Source organism: Salvelinus fontinalis, unplaced genomic scaffold (genome assembly GCF_029448725.1).
Source record: "Salvelinus fontinalis isolate EN_2023a unplaced genomic scaffold, ASM2944872v1 scaffold_0344, whole genome shotgun sequence".
NCBI classification, from domain to species: Eukaryota; Metazoa; Chordata; class Actinopteri; order Salmoniformes; family Salmonidae; genus Salvelinus; species Salvelinus fontinalis.
In genome coordinates this window covers 159,249-175,476 of record NW_026600553.1, presented here as the reverse complement: position 1 = coordinate 175,476, position 16,228 = coordinate 159,249, and the positions used below count along the sequence as shown (strand labels likewise).

General features: G+C 41.0%; 1 protein-coding gene across 1 annotated transcript; it reads right to left on the bottom strand.

Annotated features, from left to right (window-relative positions):
• Positions 1 to 342: 342 nt before the first annotated feature.
• LOC129845711 (equistatin-like) lies at positions 343 to 3,983 on the bottom strand. The gene is made up of 5 exons (XM_055913598.1): positions 3,963 to 3,983; positions 1,562 to 1,625; positions 735 to 866; positions 544 to 632; positions 343 to 464 (listed from the first exon to the last, which is right to left on the bottom strand). Exons 2-5 carry the CDS (start codon positions 1,611 to 1,613, stop codon positions 423 to 425), a joined length of 315 nt encoding a protein of 104 aa, XP_055769573.1. The 5' UTR covers positions 1,614 to 1,625; positions 3,963 to 3,983; the 3' UTR covers positions 343 to 422.
• Between the last annotated feature and the right edge of the window lie 12,245 nt (positions 3,984 to 16,228).

Sequence of the window (16,228 nt, the reverse complement as noted above, 5' to 3'; positions counted from 1 at the left end):
TCTCACCCAATTGCATAGCTTTTAGAAATGTTGGCCAACATGAACTCATGAAGTGATTTAGATTTTCAAATTACATTTGCAATGATGTCAGAGTGATTAGAGGGACAATAGAGTGCTGAGTACCAGGCAGTTAACAAGTGTGGTAGACTACTAATGACCTTTACCAGCATCAGAGCTTGGAGAAGCCCAATTACTCCATGGTCACGTGGTATTTCATTGTCTTATTGTCCTGTAACCGCCAATGTAGTGGTAATACAGTCACCATAACAGTCCTACTTCCTCTATTTCCCAGAAATGGATTGGTTCAGATATCCTGAACAATTTATCACACCAACAATAAAGTAAGTAATTCAACCATTTAATCTGTTTATATGGGATGTGAATCAGTTCCTGTAGTACAGTAAAGACAACTGTCAATCATTTCAACGTCTTCTTTCCAACATCTTCATTCCAACGCCTTTCACCTACAATTACAGACATAACATCAACATCCAGAATCAGCTGCAAAGTAGTAACATTTAGTGAATGAGTATGCATATACACCTTGGTGGAACAGTTGATTGGAGCAGTGCCTGGTGGAGTCTCAGTACCCTGGATCTTCTGTCCGGTACTGGTCACACACCAACAGTAACCTACCAGAAATAGACATGTTCCATAAACAATAGACATATTACACTAACACATTGAAGTGTCACATTCAACTGAATTTAGTGTGTATGTGCGTCCGTGTTCACCTGCAGAGCCCCAACATTGCTTAGGGGTGTATTGTCCTGCGGCGTCACACGTTGGGATGTAGGCTCCAATTGGGCCATGTGTCGCGGCATCTCTAGCACGCTCACATGGGGTCTTGGGTCGTATCGTAGCATCTGGACACAGGTAACAAACATTGTAATGTGGACAAAATGTATGGACATAATACACATTGCTGGACATACATTCCGGAATCTTGGGCTGCGTCCCATTTGGGACCCTACTCCCCCTGGTCAGAAGTAGTTTATACGGATTAGGGTTCCACTTCAGAAGTAACCTACGTACTAACTAGCTAAATACTGAAATTGTGCTACTTTTTTAAAAGCCCTATGCAGGCAAAATTCCATTTCTGTCTTTTGTATAACAGCTGATGAAACAAAGACTGAAAGTGGGGGTAAATTGTATCAGTGTTATTTCCTGATAGTTGCTAGACAATCCAATCATACATCCAGTTGAATGATCAAACAGTTCATATCAGAATACCTCAGGCCAGCATCTAGACACCAATATACATCTCTGGAACTAGAGGAGTGTGAGGTAGACTAGCAGTTAAATAGTTGGGCCAGTAACTGAAAGGTTGCTAGTTTTTATCCCTGAGATGACAAGTTGAAATATGTCTGTGCCCTTGAGCAAAACCAAACCTTAAATTCTCCAGTGTCACAGTTGATAATGGCTGCCCTCAGAGGGTGTCCAAGGGACAACGGGTTATGAAAAGAAACATTAATACCTACGTGTGTGAATAGGACAGAGCAACACCCACTAATGTTTTATTAAAATGTTGGTGAGTAAGTGTGAGGTATGTCACTCTTACCTCCCAGAGCAAAAGCTGTGCTGACAAGCAGAATGATGGTCAATATCGCCATTGTGATAGTCTCCTGAGAGAGAAAGAGAGCATTTTAAATCTGGAATGGCTGTTGGTACTAGAGGAGAGGTTATGGAAACCCTGTGTTAACCTGTTGAGGCTGGGGGCTCTGTTGTCACTATTTATGCTAATCGTGTAATTTTTGAAACGGCTTCCCACAAAATTCTTGATCGTACAATATGCATATTATTATTATTATTGGATAGAAAACAGTCTATAGTTTCTATAGGAGTTGAAATTTTGTCTCTAAGTGGAACAGAACCCATTCTACAGCAATTTCCCTGACATGGAGTCAGATTTCAGAAATGTTGGCCCCTGATCTGGAGTCAGTTAAAAGGCCACAGTTATTGCTATGAGTATACGGACACTGCTTACGTCTTCCCCTGGATGCCTTTACGTGATGACGATTTGAATGGGGTCGATTGCGCGTTCACAGGCACTACAAATTAAAAAACCCTGAGGCTAGTCACTCTTTTGGAGCTACGTCATGCGCCTGGAGGACACCGACCCGCACCTGTTCCAAGCATTAGTGGAGGGAGTAATATTACTCTGGTCATGTTTCTACTCGTTACAGGAGTTAAAAACATCATAAGGTAGTTAATTTAAAGCGTTTTATAGCAATTTATATCCGTTTAGTGCGATTTTGGGACATTTATTTCTGAAACGCTGTGAATGGCTGGGCACGCTTCCAGTTCATTCCGAACGCAGTTGGCATTTCCACATGGCAAGAGGACAGCTTTCCACCAAAAGACGATTAGACCCAAGAAAGGATCCTTTGCCCAAGATACTGATGGAAGAACAGCTCAAAGTAGGACATTTTTATTATGATAAATCGTGTTTGTCGAAAAATGTTAGTGGCTTAGGACGCCATGTTTTTTGACGTAGCTTCGCTTGGCGCAAACTGTATTGAAAAGTAAGGATAATTTAAAAAATGTAATTCCGCGATTGTATTAAGAATTAAATTGTCTATCAATCCCTGTCCACCCTATATTTTTTAGTCACGTTTATGAGTATTTATGTATAAGAGTAGATCACTGTCTAATATGGCGTACGGACATTTTCTCACCAGCTGGGCTACATTTCACATTGTCTAACCATGATTTTGGTGGCTAAATATGCACATTTTCGAACAAACTGTATATGTATGTTGTAATGTGATGTTACAGGGGTGTCATCTGAAGAATTCTGAGAAGGTTAGTGAAAAAATTAATATATTTTGGCGATGTTGACGTTATCGCTCACTTTGGCTAGAATCAATGCTGGGCTGCTATGTGCTATGTGCTATGCTAATATAACGATTTATTGTGTTTTCGCTGTAAGACACTTAGAAAATCTGAAATATTGTCTGTATTCACAGGATCTGTGTCTTTCGATTAGTGTATGCTGTGTATTTTTACGAAATGTTTGATGATTAGTAGTTAGGTAAACACGTTGCTCATTGTAATTATTCTAGTCCATTTGTGACGGTGGGTGCAATTGTAAACTATGTCAGCTACCTGAAATATGCACATTTTTCTAACAAAACCTATCCCATACCATAAATATGTTATCAGACTGTCATCTGATGAGTTTTTTTCTTGGTTAGGGGCTATAAATATCTTAGTTTAGCCGAATTGGTGATAGCTACTGTTGTTGGTGGACAAATAAAAGATGGTGGATTATGCTAATGTGTTTTTAGCTAATAGATTTACATCTTTACATATTGTGTCTTCCCTGTAAAACATTTTAAAAATCGGACATGTTGGCTGGATTCACAAGATCTGTGTCTTTCATTAGCTGTATTGGACTTTAATGTGTGAAAGTTAAATATTTAAAAAAAATTTTTTTTTTGAATTTCGCGGCTCTGCCTTTTCAGTGGGGGTGGGGGGGGGGGGGGGAGTGCCGCGAGCGGCACCCTCATCCTAGACAGGTTAAGTACAAAACTTAAACAACGGCTGAGGCAGCATTTCCTACACCCAGTCCAGAGGACCCCAAGAACCGAGTACGGGCAACACGGCACTACTAAGCTATTGCCAAAACTCCGGTATCATCTCTTCAACCACATACGATAGATAAACCTGGCACACAGGAATATGGATCCTTTCCAAATGGCTCCTCATTCCGTTTGTAGTGAACCACCTTTGACGAAGGCCCACAGTGCACTACATAGGGAATCATCCTAGATCTAGTCAGAGACTACCAATTTACTGCAAAGGTAACTGTTAGTCTATGCTCTTAATTTCAGGGGAGGGGGGGGGGTCACTCCACAAAATGGGGACCTATATAGTGCACTACATTTGACCGGGGACACATAAGATTAAGGTGCCATTTAAAGGGGCAGCTAGTCTATTAAATAATGTCACAATCTCACCTTCTGCACTCTTCCAAGGGATTCACTGGTTGTCTCTCTGTTGTCTGTGAGTTACGGTCTACTTCTTCCACCTCTCCTTTTAAAGGACCTGTCACAGGTGTGACTAGTTGCCTCATTAACCCAATGAGAGTTTCGATGTCGGCCATTATCCAGTGGTGTAAAGAACTAAAGTAAAACTATGTGCAGGTTCTACTCAAGTCATCTTTGGGGGTATCTTTACTTTACTATTAATATGTTCGACATCTTTCACTGAATGATTAGCAGGACAGAAAAATTGTCTGATTCACACACTTATCAAGAGAACATCCCTGGTCATCCCTACTGCCTTTGATCTGGCACACTCACTAAACACAAATGCTTCGTTTGTAAATTATGTCTGAGTGTTGGAGTGTGACACTGGCTGTCCGTAATCAAATAAAAAAACACGAAAATGGTACCATCTGGTTTGCTTAATATAATGAATTTGAAATCATTTATAATTTTGCTACTTAAGTATATTTTATCAATTACATTTAATTTTGATACTTCAGTATATTTAAAACCGAATACATTTAGACTACTCAAGTAATATTTTACTAGGTGACTTTCACCTTTACTTGAGTCATTTTCTCTGAAGGAATCTTCATAGGCAGTGAAGAGAGTAGTAGAGGAAGATGGGTCCAGTTTCGAGGGATCCTGAGAGGCTCCCTGTGAGTATGCCGAGGCCAATAGAGAGTGATAGGAATAACACGTGTTTCAGTAAGGTTGGTTTCTTAGCATTCATAGCCATGGTTATCAACTGTACCGCAGAAATGGAACATAAATCACAGAAAATAGATGTTGTGGTGGTAGCTGCAGAGAACTCCTTGGGTTATGAGATTTTACTGCAAAAGAGTGACAAGGTGTGATGAACGATAGTGTCCTGTTTTCCCAGGCTGCCGGCCTGCTGTAGGACAAAGCCCACGCAGTAGAACTCAGCTCACGTGCTAGGACACAGCCCACGCAGTACTAGTCAGCCTACGCAGTAGTTCTCAGCTAGCGCACTAGGACAGTCCACCCAATAGGACTCAGCCAACCCCATAGTATGATTATGCATTTAATGCTTTTGTTATAAAATTATATTTTTGGGGTGAAAATGATCTTCCCCAAACGTGAAACTCATGCGCAGCATGTGCATGCCAGTTAGGCTCTACACTCATTGTAAAGAGGTTATTTGGCCACTTTAGTTGTAATACAAATGTAGCCAGGTGGTTAAATGGCATAGTTGTATTCATTTATATCCACTAGATGGCACTGTCCCTTTAAGAGATTCATAAATAAGGTGTGCAAGCAGTTATGGGATTGTACATGCGCAGCGTGTAAGAGTAAGCAAATACACTGGAGGGCTACTGAAATCCATCATGGGTCCAACGTTACTTTGGATTGACATGGGGATGTTAGCTTCTTGCTAGCTGAATACCAGTGCTCCCAGAGACACGTTGTGGAGTTAATCATTACATTATTTAAAGCTGCTGTATGGGTGAGAATCTACTGTTCCATGTGGGGTTAAGGTATCACGTGGACAGTGTGTTTAAAGCAGAGCCACTTCTCAGATTGTTTTTATGCACTTTACCAACAGATGTATTTCACTTGATTGTGATTTAGACTGAATATGACATCATGGTGACTTCCTCTTGTGGTGATTTCCCTTCTACATGATCCTATTTTATATATAACCTTCGACAGTACAAACAACCCCAAATAATGTTTTGTCCTGTGCTGGGTTGACTTTCGCCAGGCTACACAAACCTTATCAAAACATATAGGCCTATTGGCTAGGCTACATGAGGTGTGGCACTATGATTTGAAAAAGTTGCAAAAAAAAGTTATGCATTGCTTCTTGCCTTACACTGGGCATCATTCACAAGTGATGTGCTAATATTGTCACCCATCAGACTATTCTTGATTTAATCTTGTCTTTACATGTACTAAAAAATAGTTGTGACATTTGTTTTGATTTAGAAAGGACAATTATCTTGCACCTGACTCGAATCGGGCAGGGGAAAAATACATTTAATCTATGCACTTAATTAGCGAATGGAGGATTATTTTCCCTTGTTTCATTTTCATGCCAGCCAGGTAGGCTATACTCCTGTTGGAAATATAAGCAATGTTCTTAATATTAGGAAAGTTGATAAATACAGCACGAGTCAAAAGTTTGGACACACCTACTCATTCAAGGGTTTTTCTTCATTTTTACTATTTTCTACATTGTAGAATAACAGTGAAGACATAAAAAATATGAAATATCACATATGGAATCAAGTAGTAAACAAAAGTGTTTAACAAATCAAAATATATGTTATATTTCAAAATATGTTATATTTGAGATACTTCAAAGTTGCCTTGATGACAGCTTTGCACGCTCTTGGCATTCTCTCAACCAGCTTCACCTGGAATGCTTTTCCAACAGTCTTGAAGGAGTTCCCACATATGCTGAGCACTTGTTGGTTGCTTTTCTTAACTCTGTGGTCCAACTCACTGAGACTGCACTCGTGGAGGTGGTAAATGACCTTTTAATGGTGTCAGACCATGGTTCTTCCTCTGTCCTCGTGTTCCTATGTAACAGTTTAACTTTAGTCCGTCCCCTCACCACGAAGCATCGTTACCCATCGCTCCACAAAAGCCGCGGCCCTTGCAGAGCAAGGGGAACCACTACTTCAAGGTCTCAAAGTGAGTGACGTCACCGATTGAAACGCTATTAGCGCACACCACCGCTAACTAGCTAGCCATTTCACATCGGTTACACCTACACCTTAGTGCTGCTTTGATACCATAGATCACCACATTCTTTTGGAGAGATTGGAAACCCAAATTGATCTACACGGACAAGTTCTGTCCTGGTTTAGATCTAATCTGTCGGAAAGATATCGGTTCGTCTCTGTGGATTGTTTGTCCTCTGACAAATCAACTGTATATTTCGGTGTTCCTCAAGTTTCCGTTTTAGTACCTCTATTGTTTTCCCTTTATATATATATATATATATATATATATATATATATATATATATATATATATATATATATAATATATATTACCTCTTGGTGATGTCATTCGGAAACATAATGTTAACTTTCACTGCTTGGCGGACGATAAACATTTGTACATTTAGATGAAACATGGTGAAGCCCCAAAATTGCCCTCCCTGGAAACCTATGTTTCAGACATAAGGAACTGGATGGCAGCAAATGTTATACTTTGAAACTCAAACAAAACATAGATGCTAGTTCTAGGTCCCTAGAAACAAAGAGATCTTCTGTTGGATCTGACAATTAATCATGATGGTTGTAGTGTCATATCAAATAAAACTGTACCGTTTTACTGCTAACCTACAAAGCATTACATGGGCTTATTCCTCTCTCTTTCCGATTTGGTCCTGCCGTACATACCTACACGTACAATACGGTCACAAGACGCAGGCCTCCTTATTGTCCCTAGATTTACTAAGCAAACAGCTGGAGGCAGGGCATTCTCCTATATAGCTCAATTTTTATGGAATGGTGTTTCTATTCATGTGACAGGCGCAGACTCGGTCTTGACCTTTAAGTCTTTATTGACGACTCATCTTTTCACTAGGTCCAATGATTGGGTGTAGTCTGGCCGAGGGGTGTGAAGCTGACAGTAAGGCACTGGAGCGATGAACCACCCTTGCTGTCTCTGCTTGGCTGGTTCCCCTCTCTCCACTGGGATTCTCTGCCTCTAACACTATTATGGGGGTTGAGTCACTTGCTAACTGGTGCTCTTCCATGCCGTCCCTAGGAGGGGTGAATCACTTGAGTGGATTTAGTCTCTGAAGTAATCTTCCTGTCTGGGTTGGCGCCCCCCTCGGGTTCGGCCCGTGGTGGAGATATGCGTGGGCTATACTCGGCATTGTCTCAGGGTAGTAAGTTGGTGGTTGAAGATATCCCTCTAGTGGTTTGGAGGCTGTGCTTTGGCAAATTGGGTGGGGTTATATACTGCCTGGTTGGCCCTGTCCGGGGGTATAGTCGGACTGTGTCTCCCGACCCCTCCTGTCTCAGCCTCCAGTAATTATGCTGCAGTAGTTTGTGTCCGAGGGCTAGGGTCAGTCTGTTATATCTGGAGTATTTCTCCTGTCTTATCAGGTGTCCTGTGTGAATTTAAGTATGCTCCCTCTAATTCTCTCTTTCTTTCTCTTTCCCTTCTCTCGAGGACGTGAGACTGAGGACCATGCCTCAGCACTACCTGGCCTGACGACTCCTACTCCTTGCTGTCCCCAGTCCATATGGTCGTGCTGCTGCTCCATTTTCAACTGTTCAGAAGAGGACCTGCCACCCCTCAGAGCATGGTTCCTCTCTAGGTCTCTCCTAGGTTCCTGCCATTCTATGGAGTTTTTCCTAGCCCCCGTGCTTCTACATCTAAATTGCTTGCTGTTTGGGGTTTTAGTCTTGGTTTCTGTATAGCACTTTGTGACATTTGCTGATGTAAAAAGGGCTTTATAAATACATTTGATTGATTGATCGAATGTAACTCTCGGTCTTCCTTTCCTGTTGCAATGCTCATGAGAGCATGGTTCATCATTGCGCTTCATTTTTGAAACTGCACTTGAAGAAACTGTCAAAGTTCTAGAAATTTTCCACATTGACTGACCTTCGTGTCTTAAATTAATGATTGGCTGTCATTTCACTTTGCTAATTTGTGCTGTTCTTGCCACAATATAAACTTGGGTCTTTTAACAAATAGGGCTATCTTCTGTTAGCCTGTTTGGGCTGCACGCTGAATATTGAAAAAACTGGAAAATGTGTGCACATTTTCAAACGGCCTCCTAAGAAACTTTTTATTTTCCAATATGCATATATTTACTACTGTTGGATAGATAACAGTCTGTAGTTTCTAAAAAGGTTTGAATTGTTTCTCTAAGTCGAACAGAAATATTTTTACAGCCATTTTCCCAGCCGAATTGAGTTTCCCAAAATGCGATGTGTCTCTTTAAGACCTTCTCTATAAAAGGCCATTTGACTTGGGACCATATAAACACGTCAGAGGCGTACGTCAGACTGTAATGCGGAAGTGAGAATTGAAGGGAGTCGAATATCTCGTCCCTGGACTGAATAACAGAACTTCTTGTGAGAGCTGCGCAGTTAAAATAAAAATCCGGGCGCGAAGGATAATTTGATCTCGGCTTCTGGAACAAGGTAGGTAACGTTGAATATGATGCCTGACTACGATATTATTTGCTACATGTCACAAAATCATCCTAAAGTAGGTTTTTTCAATATACTTTAATTATATTATTGCAATTTATTCTGGACTTTAGATGTGAAACGACGGAAGAATTTTTTGAAGAAACGCTTTCTGGCGCAGCAATGCTACCGTGCTAGCTAACCAAAGAGGGAAATAATTCGTTCTGGAACCCAACTAAAGACTCTACTGGACATTGGACCCCGTTACAACATTCTGATGGAGTACCAAGAAAGATAAGACCCAATTTGGGATGCTTTTTCATATATATGTCGAACTGTTGAATGCTAACGCTGCTAACTATGCTAGGCTAGCGCTTGACTAGAATCAATGCTGCCTTATGCTAGCTTATGATGTTAGCTAATATAACGATATATTGTGTTTTCGCTGTAAAACACTTCAAAAATCGGAAATGTCTGTATTCACAAGATATCTGTCTTTCATTAGTTATCCACCATATGTTTTTCTGAAATGTTTTATGAGGTGTAATTAGTAGCCGACGTTGGTGTATGTATTTTCTCTGGCTACTCCCGGCTGGATTCAGACTGTAGCTATGTATTAGCATTTTTGGGTAGCATCAATGTAAAACAGATTTATAGCTAAAATATGCACTTTTTATGAACAAAACATAGATTTATTGTGTAACATGTTATATGACTGTCATCTGAGGTCGTTTTTTCTGGGCTCTTTAGGTTGGTTTTAGTTTATTTCGGTTGGTTGTGCATGCTACTTCAATCATAATTCATACTTCATAATCATAATTCATACGTGTCTGTCCACTTTTGTATTTGGTGGTGAGCTAACATAAATATATGTGGTGTTTTCTCTGTAAAACATTTAAAAAATCGGACATGTTGGCTGGATTGACAAGATGTTTATCTTTCAAATGCTGTATTGGACTTGTTAATGTGTAAAAGTTAAATATTTTTAAAAAATAGATTTTGAATTTCGCGCTCTGCAGCTGTTGTCATTTTCGGTCCGAGGTCGGGCTTGCACCCCAAACAGGTTAACCACCCCTACTATAAGGAGTACAGTAATTCCACAAATGGACAAGGCGCACCTGTGAAGATGGCGCCGATGGAGATGGTCGCCTCGCTTCGAGTTCTTAGGAAACTATGCAGTATTGTTTTGTAATGTATTATTTCTTCTATTGTTACACCAGGAAATCTATAGTCTCATTACATTCAGCCGGGAAGAAGTATTGGATATAAGAGCAACGTCAACGTATCAAAACTACGACCAAGAATTCGACTTTGCCGAAGCGGAATGTCTGTTCGGACCACCACCCAGGACAATGGATCTAATTCCAGTAGCCGACCCAAAAACAGCAAAGAGGCCACCTGGTCAGGCTCAGTAGATGTGGACGTCGCCCACCGCTCCCGAGTATACTACTAGCCAATGTCCAGTCTCTTGACATCAATGTCAACAAAATTCGAGCAAGGGTTCCCTTCCAGAGAGACATCAGAGATTGTAACATTCTCTGTTTCACGGAAACATGGCTCTATCGGGATATGTCGTCGGAATCAGTTCAGCCACCGGGCTTCTCCTGTAACGGTTGTCGTCTTCCTCCTCGTCTGAGGAGGAGAAGTTTGAAGGATCAGAGGACCAATGCGCAGCGTGGTAATTGTTCATCTTATTTAATGAAGTGAACAACTCAAAATACAAAAACAACAAAGTGAAAACCGAAACAGTTCTATCTGGTGCAGACACACAACGACTGAAGACAACCACCCACAAAACCCAACAGAAAACAGGCTACCTAAATATGGTTCCCAATCAGAGACAATGACTAACACCTGCCTCTGATTGAGAACCATATCAGGCCAAACAAGAAACCCCACATAGAAACAGAAAAACTAGACTATACCCACCCAACTCACGCCCTGACCACACTAAATCAAAGAAAATACAAAAGAACTATGGTCAGAACGTGACATCTCCAAGCATCGGGCCGACAGAGATAAACACCTCTCTGGGAAGAGGAAGGGCGGGGGTGTATGCTTCATGATTAACGACTCATGGTGTAATCAGAACAACATACAGGAACTCAAGTCCTTCTGCTCACTCGACCTAGGATTCCATACAATCAAATGGCTGCCATTTTACCTACCAAGAGAATTCTCGTCAGTTATAGTCACAGCTATGTACATTCCCCCTCAAGCAAACACCAAGACGGCCATCAAGGAACTTCACTGGACTCTATACTAAATGGAAACCGTTCATCCTGAGGCTGCATTTATTGTAGCTGGGTATTTTAAAACTTCTTGCCACTATAGGGGGTGCTGTTTCGCATTAGCATAATTTGGTCTACAGATTAAACTGCCTAGTACTCAATTCTTGCTCTTACAATATGCATATTATTGTTATTATTGGATAGAAAACACTCTCTAGTTTCTATAGCCGTTTGAATTATGTCTCTGAGTGGAACAGAACTCATTCTACAGCACTTTTCCTGACAGGGAGTGAGATTTCAGAAATCTTGGCCTCTGGTCCCAGGTCAGTTTTAAAGTCCCTGTAAATGCTATGAGGATACAAACACTGCCCACGCCTTCCTCTAGATGTCAGTAAGAGGTGACAATTTGAATGGAGTCGATTGCGCAATCAGGGCCTGTATAAAAGAGCACAAGGCGGAAGTGGCTTTCTTTTCCTGCTGCGCCTGACGCACGAAGGACGTCGGACTGGCTCTCTTTCCAAGCTTTGGTTTAGCCACTTATATATCGCCGGTCAAGTTTTTACTCGTCATAGGTGTTAAAAACATCATAAGGTAGTTAATTTAAACCGTTTTATAGCAATTTATATCCGTTTAGTGCGATTTTGAGGCATTTCTTTGTGATGCACTTTGAAGCGCCGGGCACGTTTCCAGTACCGGTCGAACGTTAGTGCCCATTTCGACGGACAAGAGGACATCTTTCGACCAAAAGACGATTAGACCGGAGAAAGGATACATTGCCCAAGATTCTGATGGAAGATCAGCTCATAGTAAGAAATATTTAAGATGATAAATCGTTGTTCTGTAGAAAAATGTTAAACGCATATTCCGCCATTTGTTTTGGTATAGCTTCGCTTGGCGAACCCTGTATTGCACAGTAAGGATAATTTTAGAAATGTAATTCAGCGATTGCATTAAGAACTAATTTGTCTTTCGATAGCTGTCCAACTTATATTTTTTTAGTCAAGTTTATGAATAGTTATTCATTAGACAAGATCACTGTCAAAGATGGCGCCCGACATTTTCAGGCCAGTTTTGCTAGTATTCTCATTGTATAACCACGTTTTTTTGTGGCTAAATATGCACATTTTCGAACAAACTCTATATGTATGTGTGTCATCGGAAGAATTCTGAGAAGGTTAGTGAAAAAATGTATATATTTTGGCGAAGATAACGATATCGCTCTCTGCGATATCGCGCTCTCTCTCTCTGCAGACGTGTTGCTGTGCGTTTTGTTGCTGTGCGATTTGCTGCGAACTTTACTTTACTTTGCTAGCTGACAACTTTACGTTTTTTGTTTTGTTTCTGTTTTTAATTACCGTTTATATTTTTAGTTTTTCCATCGCAACTTTTTTCCCTCATTCAACTTTTTCACTCCGGACGCTTTATCTGGACATGGTTCGTCAACACCTTCAACAGCCGAAGCTAAGTAGTAACATTAACATGATGTCTTCTAATTGCAGTCGCTGTACTCATAATATACAGGAGAACGATCGCCTTACGGCGAAAATAGCTGTGCTGCAAGCCCAGCTTCAGACGCAATCGTTAGGCAAGGGTATTTTCAGTGTAGGAAAGGAAGAAACAGCGTCTGTGCCACCAGTAAGTACAGATAGTAACGTTAGTATAAATCCCCCCGCACAGTCCCCGCAGCCGGACAACTTTCTCATGGCTTCTGGAGGGAAATGCTGTTGGAATGCTCAACCGGTGTCGCTCATTCAGCCGACAGAAACTTTCAACCGGTTTTCCCCATTATGTAGCGAGTCGGAGTCTGAGTCTGAGTCTTCTCTTGTCTCTACTCCTCCCGTTACGGGGTCTGAGACGCCGAAGGCTCCCACCGTTAGCTCTGACAAATTGAAAACCCTAGTCATTGGCGACTCCATTACCCGCAGTATTAGACTTAAAACGAATCACCCAGCGATCATACACTGTTTACCAGGGGGCAGGGCTACCGACGTTAAGGCTAATCTTAAGATGGTGCTGGCTAAAGCTAAATCTGGCGAGTGTAGAGAGTATAGAGATATTGTTATCCACGTCGGCACCAACGATGTTAGGATGAAACAGTCAGAGGTCACCAAGTGCAACATAGCTTCAGCGTGTAAATCAGCTAGAAAGATGTGTCGGCATCGAGTAATTGTCTCTGGCCCCCTCCCAGTTAGGGGGAGTGACGAGCTCTACAGCAGAGTCTCAGCACTCAATCGCTGGTTGAAAACTGTTTTCTGCCCCTCCCAAAAGATAGAATTTGTAGATAATTGGCCCTCTTTCTGGGACTCACCCACAAACAGGACCAAGCCTGACCTGCTAAGGAGTGACGGACTCCATCCTACCTGGAGGGGTGCTCTCATCTTATCTACCAACATAGATAGGGCTCTAACTCCTTTAGCCCCACAATGAAATAGGGTGCAGGCCAGGCAGCAGGCTGTTAGCCAACCTGCCAGCTTAGTGGAGTCTGCCAATAGCACAGTCAGTGTAGTCAGCTCAGCCATACCCATTGAGACTGTGTCTGTGCCTCGACCTAGGTTGGGCAAAACTAAACATGGCGGTGTTCGCCTTAGCAATCTTATTAGGATAAAGACCTCCTCCATTCCTGCCATTATTGAAAGAGATCGTGATACCTCACATCTCAAAATAGGGTTACTTAATGTTAGATCCCTCACTTCAAAGGCAGTCATAGTCAATGAACTAATCACTGATCATAATCTTGATGTGGTTGGCCTGACTGAAACATGGCTTAAGCCTGATGAATTTACTGTGTTAAATGAGGCCTCACCTCCTGGTTACAAGTTCTGGCCTGGTTTAGATCTTACCTGTCGGAAAGATATCAGTTTGTCTCTGTGAATGGTCTGTCCTCTGACAAATCAACTGTACATTTCGGTGTTCCTCAAGGTTCCGTTTTAGGACCACTATTGTTTTCACTATATATTTTACCTCTTGGGGATGTTATTCGAAAACATAATGTTAACTTTCACTGCTATGCGGATGACACACAGCTGTACATTTCAATGAAACATGGTGAAGCCCCAAAATTGCCCTCGCTAGAAGCCTGTGTTTCAGACATAAGGAAGTGGATGGCTGAAAACTTTCTACTTTTAACCTGTCTAGGATGAGTGTGACGCTAGCGGCACTCCCCCCCCACCCCCACTGAAAAACCAGTGCCGCGAAATTCAAAAATTTTTTTTTTTTTTAATATTTAACTTTCACACATTAAAGTCCAATACAGCTAATGAAAGACACAGATCTTGTGAATCCAGTCAACATGTCCGATTTTTAAAATGTTTTACAGGGAAGACACAATATGTAAAGATGTACATCTATTACCTAAAAACACATTAGCATAATCCACCATCTTTTATTTGTCCACCAACACCAGTAGCCATCACCAATTCGGCTAAACTAAGATATTTATAGCCCCTAACCAAGAAAAAAACTCATTAGATGACAGTCTGATAACATATTTATGGTATGGGATAGGTTTTGTTAGAAAAAAGTGCATATTTCAGGTAGATGGCATAGGTTACAATTGCACCCACCGTCACAAATGGAATAGAAAAACTACTTAGAGCAACGTGTTTACCTACTTACTAATCATCAAACATTTCGTAAAAATACACAGCATACACGAATCGAAAGACACAGATCCTGTGAATACAGACAATATTTCAGATTTTCTAAGTGTCTTACAGCGAAAACACAATAAATCGTTATATTAGCATAGCACATAGCACATAGCAGCCCAGCATTGATTCTAGCCAAAGTGAGCGATAAAAGTCAACATCGCCAAAAGATATTAATTTTTTCACTAACCTTCTCAGAATTCTTCCGATGACACTCCTGTAACATCATATTACACAATCCATATAGAGTTTGATCGAAAATGTTTATATTTAGCCACCAAAATCATGGTTAGACAATGGGGAAAGTAGCCCAGCTGGTGAGAAAATGTCCGTGCGCCACATTAGACAGTGATCTACTCTTATACATAAATACTCATAAACGTGACTAAAAAATATAGGGTGGACAGGGATTGATAGACAATTTAATTCTTAATACAATTGCGGAATTACATTTTTTAATTTATCCTTACTTTTCAATACAGTTTGCGCCAAGCGAAGCTACGTCAAAAAACATGGCGTCCTAAGCCACTAAAATGTTTTGACAGAAACACGATTTATCATAATAAAAATGTCCTACTTTGAGCTGTTCTTCCATCAGTATCTTGGGCAAAGGATCCTTTCTTGGGAGTAATCGTCTTTTGGTGGAAAGCTGTCCTCTTGCCATGTGGAAATGCCAACTGCGTTCGGGATGAACTGAAAGCGTGCCCAGCTATTCACAGCGTTAAAGAAATAAATGTCCCAAAATCGCACTAAACGGATATAAATTGCTATAAAACGCTTTAAATTAACTACCTTATGATGTTTTTAACTCCTATAACGAGTAAAAACATGACCGGAAAAATATAACAGGCTAAACTAACGCTTGGAAAAATAGCAGGTCGATGTCCTCCACGCGCATTACGCAGCAAGAAAAGAGTTCCTACCTACAGGTTTTTTTTATTTATAGGGCCTGTGAACGCGCAATCGACCCCATTCAAATCGTCATCACGTAAAGGCATCCAGGGGAAGACGTAAGCAGTGTCCGTATACTCATAGCAATAACAGTGCCCTTTTAACTGACTCCAGAACAGTGGCCAAAATTTCTGAAATCTGACTCCATGTCAGGGAAATTGCTGTAGAATGGGCTCTGTTCCACTTAGAGACAAAATTTGAACTCCTATAGAAACTATAGACTGTTTTCTATCCAATAATAATAATAATATGCATATTGTACGATCAAGGATTTTGTG